The sequence below is a fragment of the Abramis brama genome (genome assembly GCF_963993115.1).
Source record: "Abramis brama genome assembly, chromosome: 11".
NCBI classification, from domain to species: Eukaryota; Metazoa; Chordata; class Actinopteri; order Cypriniformes; family Leuciscidae; genus Abramis; species Abramis brama.
The window spans coordinates 8,413,291-8,438,181 of record NC_139973.1 but is presented as its reverse complement, the minus strand read 5'-3'; the positions used below and the strand labels follow the sequence as shown (position 1 = coordinate 8,438,181).

At 36.7% G+C, this 24,891-nt stretch overlaps 1 protein-coding gene across 12 annotated transcripts in view; it reads left to right on the top strand.

The window, feature by feature from the left end:
• Nucleotides 1-24,891, top strand: part of chl1b (cell adhesion molecule L1-like b) — an 89,765-nt gene that overhangs the window by 44,706 nt on the left and 20,168 nt on the right. For 9 of the 12 annotated variants that reach the window (XM_084128914.1, XM_084128912.1, XM_084128913.1 and 6 more), the window contains exons 2-19: nucleotides 8,495-8,689; nucleotides 10,281-10,298; nucleotides 11,166-11,274; nucleotides 13,707-13,897; nucleotides 14,432-14,554; nucleotides 16,745-16,915; nucleotides 17,202-17,246; nucleotides 17,643-17,754; nucleotides 18,849-19,033; nucleotides 19,597-19,728; nucleotides 20,067-20,210; nucleotides 21,034-21,145; nucleotides 22,660-22,826; nucleotides 22,913-23,072; nucleotides 23,155-23,279; nucleotides 23,656-23,757; nucleotides 24,200-24,397; nucleotides 24,603-24,673. In XM_084128914.1, the coding sequence (XP_083985040.1) occupies nucleotides 8,596-8,689; nucleotides 10,281-10,298; nucleotides 11,166-11,274; nucleotides 13,707-13,897; nucleotides 14,432-14,554; nucleotides 16,745-16,915; nucleotides 17,202-17,246; nucleotides 17,643-17,754; nucleotides 18,849-19,033; nucleotides 19,597-19,728; nucleotides 20,067-20,210; nucleotides 21,034-21,145; nucleotides 22,660-22,826; nucleotides 22,913-23,072; nucleotides 23,155-23,279; nucleotides 23,656-23,757; nucleotides 24,200-24,397; nucleotides 24,603-24,673 (2,259 nt within the window). In that variant the 5' untranslated portion in view covers nucleotides 8,495-8,595. The remainder of the gene's footprint in view (nucleotides 1-8,494; nucleotides 8,690-10,280; nucleotides 10,299-11,165; nucleotides 11,275-13,706; nucleotides 13,898-14,431; nucleotides 14,555-16,744; nucleotides 16,916-17,201; nucleotides 17,247-17,642; nucleotides 17,755-18,848; nucleotides 19,034-19,596; nucleotides 19,729-20,066; nucleotides 20,211-21,033; nucleotides 21,146-22,659; nucleotides 22,827-22,912; nucleotides 23,073-23,154; nucleotides 23,280-23,655; nucleotides 23,758-24,199; nucleotides 24,398-24,602; nucleotides 24,674-24,891) is intronic. The other 3 variants (XM_084128905.1, XM_084128915.1, XM_084128907.1) reach the window with 1 other exon arrangement.

Here is a 24,891-nt window from a genome sequence, read left to right as displayed (position 1 = left end):
TTGAACTCTATTTGCTCATGCTGTAGTCTTTAAAGGCAGGAAAACAGTCACTCGTTTGAAAAGTGCATCCAGTAGACGTCAACTTATTAGAAAAGTTAAGAAAACAACATTAATTGTACAGATGCACATTATATAGGCCATTATTTCTGAAAAGCAGACATGAGTTATAAGCCATTTTGTTTTCAGCTCTCATCGGTCCCTTGGTTTTTCACCTGGTGTGTATTTTTGCACGACAAGAACATTTATGAGAGGAAGTGAGACCTTTTCCACTAGGGAACCCACTCCATAAAAACCAAGAAAAGCATGTAACAAGTTGATGATCAGGAACTGGTCTGGGCTTGATGGCACTTTTAAAATAAATTGCACTGTTGACCAGGGAAACGTTAATCTCTGTCAGAGCAGTTCACGGGGGTCACAAGGTCATTTGCCATCTCTCCAATGGGGACTTAAGGTTAGGAGCTCTTTTCATTGATTATAGTTCTCTCGCTCTCTTTTCTCATCTTTTTTCACTCTTCTTCCTCTCTTGCTGCTTCATAATCAGTCAATACGCCTGCACGTCATTCTACGTTTTCCTCATCCACTCTCCCACTCCATCAAAAAACAATCTCTCCACTTCTCCGTGCAGCAAGTTCATGATCCACGCCCACGCCATCCATCGCCACCATCCATCTACATTTTGTCTCCTTCATTCACTCCCACATCCCTCTCCCATACACGTCAACGACAGAGACGGTTTATGACTTCTGCTTCCCACTATCTTATTCCATAGCTGTCTTCCACCACCACATATTTTCTATTCTTGACCGAATTCTTGCTTTCTCCCTTTAAGCACAGAGTATCCCTACATTCCTTGTCCCCCTGTCCCATCCCATCCTTTCCTCAACGCTTTGTTCAGGCTGCTGTATAATTGATGGGCTGGTAATTGAAGCGTTCAGTCTCTGGCATGCATGTTAAAACAGACTGAAGCAGAGTCAAATCTCAGTTAGCCATAGTTATTATTTAATATTGCTTCAACTTCTTAATCTCATTTAGTATTCTGCTTTGCCCGAACTGAAGTTTTAATTATAAATATGTTGTGTAGCTGATGGCTGTTGAGGGTGTTATTTATGCATTATTTATTGTAGAATGATAAAGACACCCATCTGGTCCTCATAAAAGAAGAAAAATCACAAATGACATAATGACAATTCACAATTCAAAATCACAATGACATGTGTTGAAAGTTATGTTATTAGTTTGTTGGCTATATGAGACTAGCAGAATGCTAGATCAACATTAGAAATTAGAATAACATACTGATCATATTCTAACATTTCATCATGTTGAGCTATATAACATTGGTTTGTTTTATGTACGTTTGCTCAACTGTCTAATAAAGTACATGCAAGAGCGGCATCTTTGTCAAGTCGAAGATTGCCGCAAAGCTCTCGGCATCTCGAAAACACCACACCGATATTGATCCTCGTTTTATTTCTCCTTTTGTCCCAAAGTCTGCTTGCCATGATCCATAATCTTTGAACGAAACAACAACAGTGTGCCGCTAAACAACACGCAGTTGTCCACATCTGTCGCCATGGTTACTATGGCAGTACAACCGGAAACCATAGGCGGAAACCAGGGATAACGCGGATATTACGTCATTGACAGGCGACGGACAGGCACTATTTAAAATTGTGAATTCCTCTGAATTAACAAATTCTTGGAAACATTTAGGATAATGTAAGTACACAATTGAAAGAAATATATAACACTGTGCAAGTGGTTTTGGGGTATTTTGATACAAAATGATTACATATTGTACCATTAATGAGATTAAAAGGTGAGAAATTGTCACGGTTTGGGTGTTCTTGTCATGTTTCTGTGTCTAGTCATGTGATTCCCTGTTTGTCATGTGATCCTGCTATGTGTCTTGTCATTGGTTAATCGTTTGATCATTGTTCACAGGTGTTCCTTGTCTTGTAATTAGTCTATGTATTTAAGCCCTCATGTTTGCCCTGTGTCCTTGTCGAGTATTGTTTGTTCTATGTCTCGGTTCCAGTTTCCTAGTTTAATGCTATGCCACGCCATGCTTTTGTTTTCTGTTTGATCTTGTTTTTGAATTGTTTTGTTATTAAAGTTGCGTTTGGGTTCTCAACCAGCTTGCCTCCAGTGAATACATCATAACAGAAATGATTTGTTTTTGTTTGCTGCTTTATTTTTATGCCAAGAAAAAAACACCAGTAATCTCATATGTTTCATATTTCATGTCACATATACTGTATCTGAGAGATCTCAACAATCTTCCAAGATTGATTTTCAAATGAATAGCCATGTTTATTTTATTGCTCTATACTCTATATGTAAACAATTGTTTCATTCGTGTCAATACATTAGGATAAGCATCTAAATACAATTATTAATTTACATCCTGCTGAATAAAAGTATTCATTTCCTTTTTTTGTTTACCTACCCCAAACATTTGAATGGTAAATCACGGTTTCCTCAAAAATATTAAGCAACAAAAACTATTAATAATAAATGTTTCTTGAGCAGCAGATCAGCATATTAGAATGATTTATGATGGATCATATAACACTAAAGTAATGGCTTCTGAAAATTGCAGGAATAGTGTTTCATTTAATATGCTTTTGCTGCTGAAAGTATGTAGCCTTAATGTAACAACTTTAACCTTTTTCGTGTTTGTTCATACTGTAATCAAGCTAAACAAGAGATTAAAGTAACTAAATGGTCGAAACACTCTAATTAGAGCACAAAATGAGAAAATTGTGCTCTTTAGTGCTAGTAATCTCACCAATTTCTTAACTGTGCAAATGAGATTACTTCAGAATCTGGGATTTATCCAAAGGTTTGAGAAGGATACACAGCCATCAAGACTCTTCAGTCAGAATATATTAATCCAGTTTGATAAGACAGGAGCTAATCCCATTAGTGGCTCGAACAGCACACTAAGTTTTTATACTGAAAGACACTTAAATGCTGAGTGTGTGCTAAATAGCAGATATCCGTCTACGTATTGACAATGCTGTGGTATTGAGCCCATCTGAAGTAGAATTACTGTAAACAGGCAGCTTTGCTAGCATTCACTTTCCTTGCCATTTATTAAGAGTGCCAACATACACTCTTAAAGGGATGGCTCAACTTCATTTACACACCTTCATGTCGTTTCAAACCTGTTTTCATTTTGGAACTATGGAATCTTGTTTCTGCCACTGAATAAAATTAAAAGGGCAATTGCTGTTTTTTTCTCAGAATTGCGTGATATACAGTATACTCGCATTTGTGACTTGTAAAGTCAGGAAACCAGTTTCCATATGGAACACAGAAGTTTTTTAGTGTTTTAAAAATGTCTCACAATGAAAGTCAATCATCAAAAGTCAACTTTCTTCAAAATATCTTCTTTTGTGTTTCACAGAAGCCATGCAGGTTTGGAACATCTCTTAAAGAGAAAGCGCTGTTTAAGAAAATCCTTTTTTTAACAATACAATATTTCCGATAATATATTGCTATCACTTTTAATTTGAATTAGATGCTGGAAATGTGCAAAACCATTAAATATATGATATTTGGTGCTAAATATCCAATATAGTAAATGATAAATTAAAAAAATAAATAAATATAAATTCTATTTAAAACAACACTGATATTGTTAAACAACCAGTATTGCACAGATAAATTGTGTATCCCTACATGTGGGCATTAGAAGTATTTTTGTTTGGTTATTTTTTTTAAATACGGCCAGTAATAATCAGACAAATGGTGCGATGCATTGGCGGTGACTGATCCTGTTGTGTGAGGAATAGACATGATAGTTTTTCCTCGCAGCCAAGTACTCACACCATGCCTCCCTTCTACTGCCAGTTTGCTTCCTATTTTTCCACTGTCCTGATTTACACTTATCCGCCATACTAAATGAGTCTTCACGGTGGGCGAGGCGAGTGCAAGAGGGGCAGGACGCCATCAGTCAGTTGGGGAGAAAAGCTTGCTCTTGATTTTTCTCTGCTCAGTCTCTACCTTCTCCTCCTTCTCTGGCTCTTGCTCTAGACCACTTTGCCCAGGCAGTGCCAGGTCAGAGTTCACGCGGACCTTCCCACGCTGGGCAGCTTTTACCCCTTGCCAGTATCATTAGACTGAGATGTGGGGATTAAGAACAGGCTGTAGTTGTTAAGAAAGTCCCACTTCTGTTTACAGGCTATTTCTTGGGTGGGCTGTATGGGGATGAGCTTTGTTAGCTTGAATGTTGCAGATTAAACTGTTTAGAGGAACAGCCTTTGGTTGCTACGTTGTCTTCCTGACACTTACTTACGAATCCACTTACGAGTGAACAGAGTTGGTTGATCTGACCCATGCAGATCTATTTGATATATCTGTTATTGCCCCTAAACTGCGGAATAGCCTTCCACTGTGTGTTAGAGCTGCTCAAACACTTTCTGATTTTAAAAGCACACTATGCAAGATTTGTACCTTAATATAACAACTTCGAAATCATTTCGATGGTAAGCGAACTCGTAGTAGGGCGAATAATCCCGATAGCAAAGCAATGCAAGTTTGAGAGGTGGCGCCCCGCCAAATCTCGCGAGAATCACGACTTGCTTTACGGCACGACGTCACATACATCAACAACATATGAAGCAGCCTCTATGGAAGACACTAGCACGCATTTCAGACGTGAATCATGGCAGAGTCGACAAAGAAAACAACATATGACTCTAGGGGTCGCTGTTTGAGAAAAACGGAAACTGCATAGTGTGCCTTTAAATCTAAACTAAAAACTTTTTTTTTTCAGTTGTTTTCCTTGGCTTTTAATGTATTATAGAGATTAATATAATCTTTTTTTTATTTGTTTTGAAAGTTGTTAAATGTGTATCAATGTAAAGCACTTTGGTCAAACTAACTGTGCTCTAGAAATAAATTTGACATTGACATTGTAACTGCCAGATATCACAGGCCTTTAGGCCATCTGGCTTGAATATTCCTATTAAGACTCTTTTTTTTTTTCAGTAGTGTGAGAGTTGCATTGTTTTAAAAATACAAAAAAAAAAATACTTTTTTTCCAGTGAGTTGCAGTGTTGCATCTTTAATATATAGTGTTTAAAAGGTAGATTCATGTTGCAAGTCCATCCATGTTGCAAAGGATCAGATTCATGAATTGTTTCATAATAAATGACTCACTCTCTCAAATATGTTGCTTTGGAAAGTATGGATTTATTCTAGTGAATCTGTTCATACTAAAGAAGTCTCTCTCACACATACAATAGGCTGCAGTGATTTGAGTCATTCTCAATGACTCTATCTTTCTTGCATATGTTGCCATGGGAAGACTACTAAAAACAAACTAAAAATGACTTCTCACATGTTGCATTTTAAAGTCTGAATCATTCTAGTGAATTGGTTCATTATAAAGGACTCTCTCATATTGTGTGATGTAAAGTCACAAGATTAATTCTAGTGAATTGCTTTAATCAAATGGATCATGTAAATGAACGGATTAACAAAAGTCCAAGTCCAAGTGCACAATTTCAGATCTTGTTTTATAGCAGAATATTAAATAAAAGTTAAATTCTGCTGTTCATTAATATGTTTTCATAATAGTTATGTAAATTAGGGTATTTACTAGGTTTTTACTTGTATATAGGATAAATATATGTATTTGCCATTCTAATAAATGTTTTTCATTCATTCAAAAAACGTCACTGCTTATGTGCCAGAAAAACTGATCTGATTAAGTTGTAATTTATATCATGAACTGATGATATTGATTACAAATAGTGCTGTCATGTTGGGCTGGTCAGGTTGCTATGATATGAGAAAATACTTGCTGCAAATACTGCACCTTTAAGTTGGGCTGATGGAACTAGTGCAGTCGAAAAAATCCAGGACATGTTATATTGGATCAGGAAGGTAAACATATGCCACCAGTAACGTGCCAAACTGTCCAATTAGCTTAACGCTTTACCTTTTGATTTTAATCTGCCAACTAAAGCTAGCCGCCATCTGTGGGAGCAGTCTCAGGGCAAGCAGTAGAGCCTCAGGCATTGTCTTTTGGGTCCATGAAACACATCCAAATCCAACAGACCGTAGCCACAAGCCTGTCATTATGACAGTCAAGGGGTGTAGTAACCCATCCTCTATAGTGACATCACAGAGGTCATCTCAGGGGTCGCCATAACCAGCACTGAATCACAAAAGCTTCCTGGCAGAGTTAATACTATTATGAAGAAATGCAGGCATGTGGAGCAGAGTTCAAGCCTATCAGAAAGCAAGAGCCCACACTGAGGAATGAAGGGAATCGACTCATTCACACAGTGGTCAATTATTCAATTGCTTCTCCGCTTACTGATGTTTGACCTCTGTGTTTCCTATCGGATTTGTTAAGCAGAGGAGAAGATTAAGGGGAGGATGGGCTTCAGGGGTCTGGCTGAAAAAGGAAGTGATTGAAGCAGCTGGTGGGGTTAAAATGGAGCAGTGAAGTACGGTTATCACTCATGACTGGCCCCAAAAGCTGAAATAAAGAGAACATGCAGCCCTACACCGACCAAATCCCTCTTTTGACTTTAATTAAAGGCCTGAATAAATGACCTTATATGGTTACAAAGAGTCATCACTTCATGGTTTTCTGTGAAATTTTAGTTCCTGAAGGGGTGGAAATGACTGATAAAGTTGTATTCTGTGAGCTTCGGGCCTCCCTTTTTATTTTCTCTCTCTGTATCTGCCCTCCTTCCTGATACTCTTTTGTTCTCAGAGTTAAGCACTGATCCATTTTATTGTGTGTTTAACTAATTAAAGTCAAAAAGGAAGTGACCTAATAAGCTCACATGAAAACGGCTATTGAGCAACAGTGAGACACTGTTGTAAAATTTGTATAGATGTACAGCCAATGAGATTTTCTATATATATATATATATATATATATTTTTTTTTTTTGCTTTGTTTTTGTTTTATTTGTCAGTAGAATAAAATAAATTGTGATTGATCTCATAATATATTTGTTTTACTGTATTCATTCATTCACTTTTTTGTTGCATTTTTTGTACATAATCTGCAACTGGAATGGATATTATTTATGATTATTTTCCACCTGTTGTCTAAATAATGAATTTTTTATGCAATGCAAAGTCGATTCACAGCGCTGTAAACAGCGTCTCAGCTACAACTAGTGTTTGAGCGCGGGTCACAGTAGACCATATTCACGGGCAGCCAATGAAGACCATAGGCTTGCATTATGCAAATGTGTTACATTGTTACGTAGGTGTTTAACAGGAAGTGAGAATGGAATCACTGACGACTCGTTTTGGCTGTTCAGAATCGATTATTTCTTTTAGGAGACAATAACTTTATTTGTGGTGCACTTTGAACTTTAAAACATTGCAGACCTTTTACATTCACAAACAGCTATATTAGACGCTACATGAAAGCTAGTATTCAAAAAAGCACTTTAATAAATAGTATGGCAGCCAAATTTGGATACTTTCAGCATCCATTAAGCCATTTAACATTTATTTATTTTTTAAATCCATTTTCCAGAATCCCACAGATTTTTCTACCAAACTCAGTGTTAATTCTGCAAATGCAGACTGCAAATGATCTCTGTAATACTCTTCATTGTATTGCTGGTTTTACAGTACATAGCTGATTCCCAGTACGTCATGCAAGGTGACCTCCATTAGAGTTACCCCGATCAACTGCAGCATTTTATTGCACCGCTGTTATGAATCTAAGGGGAAAATGGGTGTGAACTCCATTTGTCTCTGGCCAGATGTCTTGCTGGCGCCAGATTCCAAAAGGTTAAATCAACTACTGATCCCTTACCACACATGACATCACAAGAGAGTGCGATTTAATGGCAGAATACATGACATTTAACTCAAAGTTCATCCACTTAGTTATAACAAAGCGGTGTATTTCTAGATGCATATTAGGCACATCTGCAAGCTTTGTGATTTACCAGTCTTGTGGTTCTGCTCTCTCTACTGCATCCAGATAATCAAAATCTGATACAGTGCCATGAATTCATAATTCAGAATAATTTCAGGAACAGCTGCTGTGCATTACCATAACTGCAGGGGGGCTCCGTTTATTTTATTTCTTTAAGGTTTCATTTTTCGAATTCTGCGTTCCAAAGGGGAAGAGGAAGAAAAATATGTGCCTGTCACACATACACCGCCAAACAATTTACAGAAATACAATTCATGTCTCCAGGGACTCAGTGATAGAGAGCTTTAATATGGAGATTCCTCTCACTGATGCATTTCAAGTAAATACAAGTTGGGATAGACATTGACGCAAGTTACTCAGCAGGAGACATGCGGAATATGCAAGTCTTTGTGTCTGTGCAGGTGACAGGGTTGTTTTTATATGTGATGTTGTGGGTCGACCGTAAGCATATGGCTGTTCAGGAGTCTGTGTATAGTTTTTACACTTGTGGGTGTGTGTGTGTGTGTTCTTGTTTGAAGCTGACGTCTGGGTGTCAGTAAGAACTGTGTTGTGTTTTGTGCAGGTATCAAGACCCCAGCCTGTGTTAGAGTGAGATGCACTGACTCCTGGAAAACTGCAGCATTCCCTGTCGTCCTCTGCTCACCTCCGAGGCTGTGGCCAGCCATGTGGTTATTACGGAAAATCCTCCTCCTTTTGGGCGCTTGCCTTAATATGAGCTGCTGGTCTCAAACTAATGCCCTGGATATTCCACTTGATGGTAAGCTGAATAAATGACTTTTTCTGGTAATATTTCTTATCCCAGTTTATATATTTGATCACGTGCTTTTTTCAGTTTAGTCGTTTGCCATGTGCATAATTTAGCCAGTTTTTCATGCTCTCTGGAAGAACAATGAGTTATGGAAGAATGTTTTCAACGCAGATTTAAAAAAAAAATTAAAAAGGAAATTGCCAGTTAATTTCTTCATTTCAACTTTTTCATAATTGCAACTTCATATCTCTGTTGCAGCTTCATATCCCACAATTGAGTATTTCAAATATGATATTTCATATACAGCAGTTATGACTTCATATTCATATAATTTGTGGCTTTCTATATCACATTTTCGACTTTATTTCTCACAATTGCGACTTCACATCTCACAAATGCAACCTCATATGCAACTTCATATCACAATTAAGACTTTATAATTAAAAATTGCTATTTCATATTAAGCAATTATGACTTCATATTTATATAATTTGTGACTTTTTATATTCATTTTATTTTATTTCTCACAATTGCAACTTCACATTTCACAACTGTGACTTCATATTGCGACTTCATTTCTCATTATTGCAGCTTCATTTTGATAATTGCATATTACACAATTGTGATATCACTGTAGCAGATTCATATTTTACAAATTCTACTTTATATCTCAGAACTGACTTCATATCACACGTGTCTGTGTAACTCAATTACTATTTAATATAGAGCAATTACGACTTATTATTCACATATTCATATCAATTGTTGACTTTCATTATCACATTTTGACCATATTTTTGTCAGTTGCAACTTCACATTTCACAAACGTGACTTCATATCACAACTACAACTTCATATTCCAGTTGCTACTTCATATCCCATAATTGAGACTTTATATCAGAATTCCTTCTTTATATCTCATGATTGTGACGTTATATATCACATTTACAATTTGATCACAATAATGCAACTTCACATCGCAAAAAATGCAAATTCATACAGTATATCACCACAATTGCAACTTCATATTCATAATTACAAAATGTACAAAATTACAAATGTACAGTATATCTCAGTTGTGTCTTCATATCCCACAATTACACTTTATATCTCATAATTGTAACATATCCTACAATTACGAATGTATCTCAATTGTGACTTCATATCCCATAATTGCAACTTTATTTTTTATAATTGCAACTTAATTTATTATTTTTTTTACTCTGGGAGGAAAACATGCTTCCATAGTGAGCACACTGCTCTTACAACAAATCTTTTTGAAACTGGGTGTTTGTATGCAGGTTCACACAAGTTGAGAGCAGGTATAATTTATTGCTGGGGCTGTTTCCATGGAAACCAGATAAAAGTGTATTTTGTTGATGTTAAATTATTCACAAAATATCTTTAGGGCCTGAAAGATATCTTAGGGGAACACAACACTGTTCTTAAGTTTTTTCTTTTCTAGTCATGGACCTGGATTTAATTGTTTGATGACAATTCATTAATTTGTTAGAAGTTCAACAGAAGTCATATCTATGGTTCTAACAAATCCCTGCACATTTGTTTTTCTGTGTTCTCCCTGCTGCGGTGGATTTGTTAGTTTTAGCACGCATGAACAGTAAGTTTGCAATGCCAAGCCATCCATAGAAACTAGATAACTTTCATCCGCAGAGGCCACTATCATCCATCAAACATCAGATTTATTTAGAAAATCCTGCAGAAAGTCAGAGATGTGTTCTTTTGTTGGTGACATTACAACAGTATCAGATAGTGATATCATGGTACCTCATAATTACCATATCAATGCTCCATGATGGTACTTCATTGTATTTTTTTTAAAAACATGGTACTACCATGGTACATGGTCAATATTTTTTTTCTCAAAACCATATCAAGAAAGCCATGGTGCCATTGTTATTTTTTATTTTTATTTACTTAGGTTCATTTTCATAGACAGAAACTAATGGTGTAGAAATTGTAACGAGAATGTTTACTCTAATCGAAGCTTTTAGACGATTTTTAAAGTATTTTTCTGTGCATAATGGAAAAACTCCAACAATCGAGCCAGCAAACCACTTTACATTTGTCATATTGAAACCCATACCGCCATTCCATCATGATTCTAGTCGTGCATGTCCAATTTTACACTCAAACTGCATTAGCCATTAGTTTCTTCCTGTTCTAAACCACAAACAAACTCTCATTGACATTATTTGACCAGATCATTTGCCATTGCCTGATAACAACTCACGCTTTGCCACACAATCAATGATTCAATATCTAATTATGTTCTCCAACAAACATTTTGTTTACCTTTAGTTTTCAATGAATGCATTGATCAAAACTGCTGACCTGATTCTGGAAAATCATTACGATTGAACCAAAGCCATTTCACATCACCATTTGCTGCACGCAGGTTGCATGCTGCCATTTTTCCTCCACAGTTTACTGAGCATTTTTACTTTCTGGCTGTTTCTTTATCTAGTGGAGCAGCTTCCCACAATTACAGAGCAATCTCCTGCTTCTATGATCGCCTTCCCTTTCGAAGAGAGCTTCCCCGTGAAGTGTGAGGCTACAGGAAACCCTGGACCAGAGTAAGCCGTATACACACACACACACACACTCACACATACACTAGTGTTCAAAAGTTTGGGTTCAGTGAGATTATTTAAATGTTTTTGAAAGAAGTCTCTGTAACGCCTTAGAATAATGGTCCGTCATTTATAGATAACTATGCAGGAAGTAATGCAGTACAAATGAGTAGGACTACATTAAAGGGATGGTTCTGAGTAATTTCAACATAAGGTCCTTTGCACCATGACCTCGAGCCAAACACCCCCCAGGTGCTAATGGATCCAAGGTTGTATCTCGTAAATTACCCCACTAATAATGCCCGGAATGGTACCAAACTTCTACAGTAGTACAAATAGGTTCTGTACTCATAAAACGAGGCATTGGAAAGTTTGTAAGTACATCAGGAGTTTATTTAAATAACACTTGCCTGATGGCTTTTGCTACCGCTAACCCGGACGTTGAGGTCACTTCCATGATTTGGGAAAAGCCTGTAAAAGTCCTGGCAGAAAGCGATGCATTTTTTATTCTTTTTTCCGAAGTGTTGACAACTTAGTGTTAACTAATAATTGTTGCAAACTGGTACTACCAACAAAATATTAGTGCATTCCTGGAACTGGGCGTCGTTACACTACATCCTTATGCATCGCTTTCTGACAGGACTTTTACGGGCTTTTAACTACTATTAACTACTATGGAAACAGCTTAACTACTCAGTAAGTAATATAAAATTTAGGACTGAGATAGTTCCTTATTAGGTAATGAATAATTAATGAATGAGATAAGCCTCATTTAAAACTATCAACTAACTGACTACTGTCTACCAATTAATTACTAATCACAGGTTGCATTTAAAAAATACCGTAAAAACAGTAATATTGTGAAATATAATTTCGATTTAAAATAACTATTTTCTAATTTAATATATTTTAAAATGTAATTTATTCATGTGATGGCAAAGCTGAATTTTCAGCATCATTACTCCAGTTTTCAGTGTCACATGATCCTTCAGAAATCATTTGAATATGCTGAATTGGTGCACAAGAAACATTTACTAGTATTATCGCAGTTAAAAATGGTTGTGCTGCCTAATATTTTTGTGCAAACTGTGGTATTTAAACAAAGTGAACAGTAGTGCCTTAACTTAGGCTTAGGGAGACCAGAGAAAGTTTGGATGTTCATTTTTAGGTAGCCTACAGTTTTGTTTTGTTTTTCAGTATATGTCTGATTATAAATATGTTATTAATTGATTACAGAAGTTAAGAATTGTTCCAAACTGATCAAATTGGATCAGATTAAATCATGAGATAAAGAATCTTATGGTATTTTATAAAACGGTTAGTTCCAATCCTTGATTCTGATTGGTCAATAGCTGTGTTTTATTCACAATAAAACACATTGATGACCGCTTGAGAGATTTCCTTTCAATGTAAAAGTTTGAGTCCTTTCAATGTAAAAGTCTTCACTAACTGACTCACTCAATTTGCCGCCATCTAATGGTGAAGTAATGTATGTAACTTTTGTTGCTGTTTATGGGCAGGGACTATTTTTTCCAGCGGAAGGATGGTATTTTGTGATTTTACTTCATACAAGTTGCATAGATGCATATTTTTCGGCTTTAACCCTCTGAGGTCTGAGCTGTTTTCTGGGCCCTGGAGGTGTTCTGACATGCTCTGACATTTCTGGTTATTTCTGTTACTTGTGACATTTTCATGGCTAAAGTCTAATTACACTGTATTCAGCACAAACTCTGCTACAATAATATATCAGCAGCATGTATGTAAAAGTTTGTAGTTTTGAGATAATGACATTTATGCGTGGTTTTTGAAAATACAAAAAAAAATTGGTGTTTGTATTGTCTGGTAACCGTTTTATAAAAGCAATAAGGTGTTTCGCCTACCTAACAACGTCCTTCAGCCATGACTTATTCACGATACAGCACAGCCTCTCGTACCATATTGCTTACATATGGAATCTTAATAACCAAATCTTCAGCTTGAAGTCATGTTATCATTTGTCTTCCTCCACTAATCGCTTGCTTGTGCTAGTTTTGCATTGAAAACTAGACCAAAGATGGAGGGAACGACCTTCACGAACGACTGCAAGAGCATCATCATGTGCTCGCGTGCTGGTTGATCAGCATCACCAGCTATTTTTGCGGGATGAACAGCTTTCTAGCTGTGCTAGATCAGCAGCAAACCAGCATTGACATTCAAGCAGGGTAGCTAGATCATGGGTAGAACAGCTCACAATATACGCAAAAGCAACATCAGAAACACCCCACAGGCATTTCAAAGCACGTTTCAAAGCCTCGTCTGAGTAATTGATGTCATTTCAAATTTGAAAAACTGAATGTGGAAATCGTCTTTGCATCCTTGTGTTGTTTTCATATTTCAAAGGATGCACACTGAGCGGTGTAATTTCATTTAATCACTGATCTTCTCTTTTTTTTCAGATTCAGGTGGACAAAGAATGGTCAAGACTTTGATCCGTATCAGGACCCCAGATTGATAACATTAGATGATTCCGGAACATTCACCATTCCCAATAATGGGAATCTCACAGAATTCCAGGGCAATTATCGCTGCTTTGCGACCAACAAGTTAGGAACGGCCATGTCGGAAGAGATTGAATTCATTGTTCCCAGTGAGTAATGCACAACTTTGTGCTGTATGCTCTGTAACGACTCTTTCGGAATGATTTAGAGATCGGTGTCCAATGAAACAACCGCTATGGTCCATAGTGGGATATCCATTTTACTTGCCCGCTACAAACCCTGGAGCTTTTCTTTCCCTTTCATCACAGTGCATTATGGACCATGAGGAGAGGGCTGATGAAAAATGAGTTTTCTCCTTTCTCTCCATCATTTTTTTGATGTAACATTTCTCATTGTGTTCTGAAATACACCACATAAATCTCCAAAGATGTAACCAGGGCAAAGAGTCATCAGTTACCAACCAAGACCGGTTTTCAATGACTCATTCATCTGGCACATTCAGTTTCAGCAGCGTAATGATGTGTTATTGGCTGGATTTTGGACTAAATTTGGGAAATTGGAATGAATAATCTCTTTCCAGGAATGCCTTAGGGGAGAATGCCTGTCTTATACTGCCACCTAATGGTGATTTCATTTGTAAAATGGTATGGTAATTGGTTCATTTAGCTTGTTACTCTCTGCAGATGTTCCGAAGTTCCCTAAAGAGATCATTGATCCGATTGAGGTTATGGAAGGTCAGTCAGTCATTTTGGAGTGCAACCCACCTAAAGGAATTCCCCCACTGCAAATCTACTGGATGACAATAGGTAAGTTCTGGTTATTTGAGTTAAATTAGTCCAGTGGTTCTCAAACTTTTTCGGTAATTCCCCACTTTGGACAAGGGGGAATTTCCAAGCCCCACCTGCCTCAACATGCTAAAGAAATAAAATGTTCAAATTTATTGAATTAACAAGTAGTATCAGTATAGTAACAAGTTATATCTAAATACAAACTAACTATCTACATCAAATAACAGCAATTTCAAAAATAAATAAAATAAAAGTGCAGCTGTGTCATAATTTACATGAAATTCAAAAATAGAGAAAATAAAAGTGCAGCTGTGTCATAATTTGCATGAAATTCAAAAATAGAGAAAATAAAAGTGCAGCTGTGTCAAAATTTGTATCAAGTTCAAAAATAGAAAAGCAATAAAAGTGGCACTTTGCAATCTGTTAAAAAATAAAAGAAGATAAATCCATTTGGCAAGACAGGTCTATTTATCCCTGCATTAGTGGCTGCAATGAGCCTGTTTTGCATTGCACAATTTATTTATTGCCATCACAAGCCTGCTACCCATCGGCGCGAAACGTAGATATAGCTACACATATGTCTATGGGCGCGAAAGTTTGTTCCGCTAATATTAATATGCCTTTTTGGTCACACAAACACACACACACATATGCGCGCGCAGTCACTCTCTAGTGCACGATTCCGGGAGATTAGGGCTGCGTTCCAGTCCACTTTTAGACACACACTTGCGAACTTCCCTAAGCACTTCCCCTCGGGGAAATCCGTGCCACCATTTTGAAGTGCGTTCCACTTCGTGAAGTGGATGAGGGAAGTTTATATGGACAGACCCTCATTCCCTCGATTTTGACCGAGGGAGCGAGTCTACTTCATATGTACACTTCAGGCACCTATATGTCCCACAATGCAGTACGATTGTGACGTCACCACATATCTCGTCTAATCACCACCACAACAAACAACTCTATGATATATTAATTATATATTTTTAAATTTAAAACAACCCAAACACGCCTATATACATTTGGATGCTGCATTAAACAAATTCTTAAAGGGAAAAAATGTAAATAATAAATAAACTCCATAGCTGATTCCAAGTGATCAAGGGCTTAGGACGTTCCAATTCAGCCCGCCGCAGTTTCCGCCAGTAGTGGGCACTCGTGCAACGTAAGCAATGACGTACATCCGAGTGAACGAGACGGAGGGAAGTTAGCGAGTGAAGGGAATGGCAATTTTGGACTGGAACGCAGCATGGATCTCATTTGCGGGCGTCAAGGAGCCGCTATCAATATGTGGGAGACTCCCGGAACTTCCGGGACAGTTGGGATGTCTGGATAAAGATATAAAAGCATAAAAAGGAAAATTTCCTTCCGTTTCCTCCCCCACACTTTGAGAACCACTGAATTAGTCTAAGGCACATCCACATTTAATAGTCTACCTTTAAACAATTTATAAATCATTTTATATTATTAATTGAATTATTTATTTTAAAAAAAGTTATATATTTAAAATGTATATTTTAATAATATAAAATTTAAATAATGTATTACTTTTGGACAAACAAAAATAAATTAATAGTGGAAAATATAATAATCTTAGAAATATATATTACTACATATACTATTACTATTAAAAAAATTAATCATATTACGTAGTTGTGCTTGGAGTCAATTGTTTTATTTGTGATAAGGCAATGAAACATGCCAAATTCTGTGGACATCATTTTTTAATAGACAAAACGAACCGCTCCGAGTATAACGTTATGGTAATTATGGTGTGAACGCAGCATAAGCTCATTGTTTTGGTTCAGGAAGAACTGACCAAAGACGAGATATATACATATAAATACATTTAGACCAGTTAACTTAGTGATTGCTATCAGGATGTGAAGACACTTTCAGCCAGCATTACAAAAAAAAAAAAAATCTGGAACAAATCACCTACCCTACCCCTACCCCTCACATTTGTTCTTCCCTCATATTTGACATATTTAAAAAAAATATATATATCAAAAACATTTTCCTCATATTTTGATGGTTTAATCGAACTTGTAGGGTCATTAAAAACAAATATCCTCTCCGGACGTCACTTCTGGCCACTACTGTATTTATGTTCATTAAAGCAATCATATTATTACTATAATATCATTCTTACTGAGTGTTTTGAGCCTCATTAAATTATTTTTCTCCTTTTTTTTTTAAACATCACAGGTCTACAGCACATCGAGCAGGACGAAAGAGTATCAGTGGGTCTGAATGGGAACCTGTACTTCTCAAACGCCATTGAGACTGACAGCCGCAGAGACTACTGCTGCTTTGCTGCCTTCCCGCGCATACGAACCATCGTCCAGAAAACTGCCATGTCCGTCGTGGTCAAAAGCAGTACGTTAAAATACTCATTTTCAAGAGTTTGATTGCATAATGTGGTAATTTCTTTACACGACCAGCATTGGTTTTATACACGCCGGCCATGTGCATCTAATATACATCTCCAGTGTCTCATGTAGTCAATCTCCAAGCACTTGCTGGACCTCAGCAAATCAGCTTGGTAGATATTGATACTTCCTGTGATGACTTGTTGGTGTATTTCATGTCCATGTTATCTATTGTTTTAGTTGGTTTTGCATTGCCACACATATTTTTATTTGTCTCCATTTCTTCATCCAAGACAAGTTAATGAAGGACTCAGTCTCTGGTAGCGGCAGAGGTTATGGTGAGTGACATTCATTAGAGATGCTACATGGGCGTAGAACAGCTTCTTTGTTTTTAATTAGTTTTGATTAATTATCTCATCCCATGTCACATCATACTTGCTTACTCTTTAGCCTACATTTTCAAATCTCAAAGGTTTTCTCTGATTAACTGATGGAAATAAATCATAGGTTCATTCATAACTTATTCTCTGTTCTGGATCTGTATTACTTTTTGTATGTTAAAATACTTCCTTGAGTTATTCATTAATGTAAAACAGTTGCAGTTATGTTTGGTGATACTTATGCTGCAGAAATTATTATATTATATTATATTATATTATATTATATTATATTATATTATATTATATTATATTATATTATATTATATTATATTATATATTTTCACTGTTATAAAGCAAACTCTCTCTTGGAGAGGAAGCCCCGTCTACTGATGCCCACAGGAAAGGAGTCAAATACGTATCTGGTGAAAGGCGAAGATCTTCAATTGGAGTGCATCGCAGAGGGGTTGTAAGTGTCATTGTCTAATTTGCATTATTCAGTTGAATTTTACATCTAATTTAGGAGCATGGCATTTGTTTCAATAATACCACTTGAAATGCATTTAGTGGGAATGCTTAAATGTAGATTATTTTAATAAAAAATGTTTTATTAAGAGCATTTAGATGGATGCATCAAAAATACAGCTATACTAATATAGCCTACATTATTAAATAGTCTATTTGATCATCATATATATATACAGAATTTTGTGAAATCCAGGTTGTGGAAGATGAATTTCATTTTGTTTTTTATTGTCCTTTATACTGTGACTTAAGGAACTCTCTTTTTGAATTAATCCAGTTAAAACATCCTGATATATTTTGGAAATATGAAGGGGAGATTTTGTGCTGGTTGTTTGAAAATGATGTTTTTGCTTTGGCAAAATTTATAGAAAAGGCCTGGTACTTGAGGCAAAGTATGTTGTATCCCACGTGAGAAGTCATCTCTAATTGTATGTGTATTTATTCTTAGTGGTTTAGTTATGTTATGTTGGGTTCTGTGTTACATCACGTGGCTATCTGGAGATAATTGTGAAATTATTATTGTAGTGTCTAATAAGCCCATGAGGGCTGGGCACCATGGTGTTTGACACTTAAATAAATAAATAAATAAATAAATATATATACAGTATTTTGCCCAGTATACATTACTATAATGTTTGTTTAAAGTTGTCTGGTCTTTAATACATTTGCAAAATGCTACGTATTTATAAATCATATTTTATGACTTTTCTTGACATGTTTTAGTTGTACATTCGTCTAAAGTTTTTTAAATGTTATTACTACTTGTTTCAAAACGTTCAGAGAACATTCAAAAGTTACTGTATGTTCCCATAAATGTAACATTCCCATTCCTTTTTCTCTAATGTTCACATAACCAAGAAAAAATGACGTTTTGAAAATTCAAAAGTTCAAAGTTTCAAAAGTTTGAAAGTTCAGAAATAACATTTTTATTATATAACTTAATGGAAACATTAGCGTAACGTTCATAGTTCATAGTACATATTTTTGTTTGCTGGTTAGACTCTATATAAATGATCATCACTACCATCTGTCTTTCAGCCCCACACCAAAGGTGGAGTGGGTTAAAACAGGCTTCTCCAAACTTCCAGAAAGGGTCGTGGTGGAGAGTCATGGGAAGTTGCTTACCATAGAGATGGTAAATGAGGAGGACGAAGGGAAATATATGTGCAGAGCCAAAAATCCCCATGGAGAGGTTGTGCATTATTTTCATGTTACAGTAGAGGGTGAGTCACATTATTTAATCTCAATGATCTCATAATATAACCACAGTAAATATGCCAGTGTGGCTTTATAAATGGTTTCATATCATGTATGCATTTAAAGTCACTAGTGGTAAAAGTGCGCCATCTTCTGTTCAAAGACAAGAAGTGCTTGCAGGACTGTTTCAGGAGAACCATAAAGAGTCCTACTATAATGCTCATTGCTAAATTACTAAACATATTCTAAGGATACAATGGCCCTTTTTAGAACAATTATGCTATCATTACAGATTACTGTTTATAGCTGAGTATTTTAAGTTTTCAATACCCTGACCTTAGTCGCCATATTGAATAAAAATGACACAGATAAAAATTAGGCTGTGAGGGACAGATATATCATTAATAGTGTCTATTTTCAAGCAGCAAGCAAGGTCAGGGCACACACACACCATCTTCACCTTTAACAGCTATTTGTGTTCAAACAACAATGAATATTTGGACATAGTTCTGACTGCTGCAATTGACTAATCAAAATCATGTCATGTGTGTATAATACATTGTTTTACATGACTCTCTTGCATGAACAGAGCCTCCTGAGTTTGAGATTGAACCTCAAAGCCAGTTAGGGCCGATTGGAGCTGATGTGGTGATCAAGTGTGTCGTGAAAGGAAATCCTCAACCTAGTGTTGCATGGAGAGTCAACGGCCAACCGTTGAATGGTAAACATTTATAATTCCTGTCTCAAATTACTCAACGACATACAGTTCAGATTATATTGTGCCTACTGACTTCAGAAATGGTGATTTTGACAGATGGGATTATAACTTCATCACCAAAGTGGTGATTATAACTTTCTTAATAACCTGTCAAGCATTGTATGATGTAACGATGTTTGTTAATGAAAATTGTAATTAAGTGTCAACAATGTTTCTGTGTTAATGGGTGTAGCTGCATTGCAAATATTTAATCCATTTACGTACGGTCATTTTCAAGTAATAATTTTCATATATCCTGTTACAGTTTTAACAAAACATTTGACCCACATTTTAAATTTCAGAGGTCCCAGCATCCAACAGGAAAATCTTGAAAGATGGCACCATTTCCATCCACAATGCAAACCCCGAAAACAGCGCTGTTTACCAGTGTGAGGCCGCAAACAGACACGGCACCATCCTCGCCAATGCCAACATCATGATTATGAGTAAGCAAACTGTACTCAGCTGTGCAGTGTATTGAATGGATTTTCATTCTAATTAAATATGATGTCTTCGCATTTTGAGAAGAACTATAATCTAATATTGTGATATCGCATTTCAGGGGGTCTCAACCCTGCCTACGACTATGATTCCATATGTCCATATAATATTTTAAGCATGGTCTCTCCACTCATTTAAGACAGACCAATCCAGAAATTACGGGATATTCGTGGTTTCATTCAGCTTTGGCCAAAAATCACATAAAACGACCATGGTGTTGCCTGGCCGTGAACAAGCATCTGTTTTTTTGTTGGTGTGGACAGGCCCATAAGCAGAGGTGTGATATGGACGGGTTTGTTCAGAGAGCGGAAGGTCCTCGTGATTGCACACAGGCTTTAGGGTGGAGCTGTTCTGTCGGTTCTGATCTCCAGACACACTCTCCCTCAGGCAGCCAGACGCTTTTATGTGCGAACAATTTCACCTTCCTCCATTCATATTCAGTTGCTCTAACCAAAGCATGTGTTGCTTTCATCTGAGAGATAAAATAAGCTGCAAAGGATCCTTACTTAAAAAAAAAAAAATAAGAAAAGGAAAAAAATGTAATTAAATAAAGAAAGAGAAAAACATAAATCTCAATTCTCTCTCTATAACCCTGCAAACCCGCTTACCTCCCCTGATAGAACAGGAAGCTGCTTTTCCAAGGACAAGGACTTTTTTTATTTTTAACTTAACTGATAACAACGTGCATCACAAGACGAGAGATAAAGAGACTAATCCAATCGTGTTTTGTCGTGTTTAATGGTGCAGTGCTGATAACTCTCTCCCCAGACATCCAGCCCCTGATCTTAACAGAAAATAATCTGCAATATATGGCTGTGGAGGGGAAAGGTGTGGTCATGCACTGTAAAGTCTTCAGCTCGCCAACCGCCAGTATTACGTGGTGAGTAGAGCTTGCTGTAGTGGAAGTATTTTTACAGGCCAGCAGAGGGCAGTACAGCTCTGGAGGGTTACCACTGCAGTAATAGAGTGTATTTTGTGTGGTTTTGCACTGGTGAAGCAGTTTACTCAAGGGTGGGGCCCTCAGGCTGTGTTTAGCACTGTGATAATGAGGTAAACTACTCATGTGGATCTGTAAGTGTGCTACTGTTAAGTTAAAGCAATAACAGCACAAGTGTTGGCTGTGGTGACTCATTAGAGAAAGCAAAGTGGAATTTTCAGCAGCCATTACTTCAATCTTCAGTGTCACACAATCCTCCAAAAATCATTATAATATGCTGATTTGGTGCTCGAGATACATTTCCTTATTATTATCAATGTTGAACACAGTTGTGCTGCTTAATATATTTTTATTTTTTCTTCAGAAAACTTGATGCTTTCAGGATTATTTGATGAATAGAAAGTCAAAACGTGCAGCATTTATTTGGAATAAAGATCTTTTTTAAACATTATTAATGTCTTTACTATCACTTATGCACTTTTTTCAGCAATTTTCAGAAAGATGAGATTCATGTGAAAGCATGGATAACTAATTAATTAGGTATTCTTTGGAAACTGTCAATTTCAAGATTCTCTTTCTTTTCTTTTTTCATTTTAATTAAAAAGTATTTAATTTGCTAATCTATGACATTTCTCTTCATACTATGTTGCACTCAAAATATCTTGGAGTGGAATCTTACAGAACTGAAAAATAATGTCCTTTACTTAGTAGTTGCAAATAGTGTCCTTGATTACACCACACAGCATAACTTAAAGGGTTAGTTCACCCAAAAATGTAATTTCTGTCATTAATTACTCACCCTTGTTTCGTTCCAAACATGCAAGACCTTTATTCATCTTCAGAACACAAATTAAGATATTTTTGATGAAATCCGAGAGGTTTATGAACCAGCCATAGGAAGCAAAAAGCCTAGAAAGGAAGTAAAGACATCATTAAAATAGTACATGTAACTACAGTGGTTCAACCGTAATGTTATGAAGCGACAAGAATACTGTTTGTGAGCAAAAAAAACGTTGCTGCCTATGGCTGGTTCAGAAACCTCTCGGATATCATCAAAAATATCTTAATTTGTGTTCCGAAGATGAACGACGGTCTTATGGGTTTGGAATGACATGAGGGTGAGTAATTACATGTCCAAAACACGACAAGCATGACAAAGCATAAACTTAATGTTGCAAGTTTTTTTTCATTATAATGTAAGTTCAATCAAAGGGAAATTTAAGTACAGTTAAAATGTAATGGTTATTAATTGGGGTATGCAAATTTTCTAAATAACATTAATGTTTTATTTTAAAAGTTATGTACCTTATACATTAAACAGTTGATACACGTATCAAATAATGTGGCTAAGTTCTGTATCCTATGACTCATATTTTTAATTAAGTAATGTGAACACCATTAGGCACACAATTGGCACTGTTACCTAAGAATGACCCAGTTGGTATATGATTACACAGGAGTGAAGCTGACAGTGCCAATGTAGTGGAAGGAGAAAGGTTTTCTGTTCATAAGAATGGTTCGCTGGAGATCCACAACGTGATGAAAGAGGACATGGGGGAGTATTCTTGTTTCGCTCAAAATACCGAGGGCAAAGTTGCCATTGTTGCAACACTTGAAGTCAAAGGTAAGAGACATGGTTTACTAGATTCAGAAAATTAACCAATTTAGTACATCCCCATAATCCAAAATGACTTTTGTTTTCTTTGTCAGATCCCACCAGAATAGTCGATCCTCCACGTGATTTGCGGGTTTTAGTTGGAACCACTATCCAGTTTTCATGCCAGGCAGAGTCCGATCCTTCCTTCAGTGATGACTTTGAGATCCTCTGGATAAAAGATGGCATGACCCTCAACGGCAGCGAGAACGCACGGTGAGATAGACAACAGGATGTCGTTCTTTTACAATAGTGAATGGCAGAGCTGTCTAATCAGTGTCTTTGCTGGTGTCTGTAGATATATCATGGACGATGGAGTGCTTGAGATCATTAATGTGATCTTTGGAGACCAGGGCTTATACGTCTGTGTGGCCAGAACACTGGTTGACCAAGACATGGCGGTTGCGCAGCTTTCAGTTGTGGGTGAGTTATGTGCTTTTAGTCTTTACAGTTAAGGAAAGTAGAGATAGACACAAGGTTTGAGGGCTGAAATTGGTTCAGCACACGGCACAGGGGGGATTTGGCTACCAGCTGTGTCACGACTGGAATTATATCCTTAATAAGACAGCACCACATAGTATTTGTTCAAATGAACTAGCTGGAGACACGATCTGGCATGTTTGAAGTCATTTTCCAGGCCCACCCACCCTCTTCTCCCTATCATTTCCTTCTTTTCTTCTACTTTCCCCAAAATGTCTATGAAATGGCAACAAAAAAGCAATATCATGTAATGAATCTGATTGAAATCGAGAAGCTTAATCGATGGACAGCCCTAAATAAAATTTGTTGTTTTCTTTAGATGTTCCTGATCCACCAGAGGATGTGATCCTGTCTGAACATAATGGGAGAAGTGTGAAAGTGCAGTGGATTCCAGGAGATGACCATAACAGCTCCATTACTGGTAACATGGTCTCAACACCCATATTGCCCATATTGTATATCACTATTTGGGATACACTGTGTAAGGCTACTCATCGACTTGTCATGCAGAATAGTATTTAGTTTATTTGGTCAGTGTTTACCTCATGTAAATGACTCCAGATATGCAAATTACACTACCGTTCAAAAGTTTTCCACAAAATATTTGTTAATATTTTTGTCTCTTATTGAAAATAGTGGAAACATGTTTTTTACATCAAGGGGCTGTTTTCTATCTGATTTAACCTTTACAAACAATTTTCATTGGTGTTACCTAATGTAGTCATGTTGAGTCAATTTAAATTATATATCCTGAGTAAAACCAGTTCATTTTGATTTTTCAACATGTACTGTACATATTTAAGGTTTGAAAAATATGTTTTGTGGTCTATGTGCTGACAGTTCTAATTTTAAACTTTGTGCAGAGTTTGTTATAGAGTTTGAGGAAAGCCAACATGAGCCGGGCAGCTGGAGAGAGATTACGAGAATACCTGGAAACCATCATTCCGCTCTGCTGAAGCTTCATGGACATGTGGACTACCGTTTTAGAGTCTCCGCCATCAACGAGGTCGGAAGAGGTTCGCCAAGCCAGGCCACTGAAAGATACAAAACTCCAGCATCAGGTATCTATAAGCTCTCTTGCTGTTTCTCCCAACCACGTCACCTCCACAGACAACAGTAAGCCCAACTTCATCGCCCACTGAACTTGTGAGATAATTGATTTTCCCTGTCGTTTAAGCTCCAGTCTATAAAGTGCATATTTCACAGGCCATTTTTCCACTAACAATTTCACCTCCAACAAAATCCATATTTCTGCTCTTTCCAAAGCACCCGACAAGAACCCAGAAAATATCAAGATCGAAGGTCATTTGCCACATGAAATGAATATCAACTGGGAGGTACGATGCTAAACGTTTAATTCCAATAGTCTTCAAGAATATCTAAGGTTCAAAGCACTGGAAGGGCTGCACAGATAAAGAAGTGCTCTCAAATACAGAATTTCATTTAGTTCTCAAAGCGGGAGAGCAAACTAACAGTGTCAGTTGTTAGTTTCCAATTATCGATAAGCGTATTCCCAGAGATAGGGGTTTTTGCATAGAAAAACACGGCTATCTCC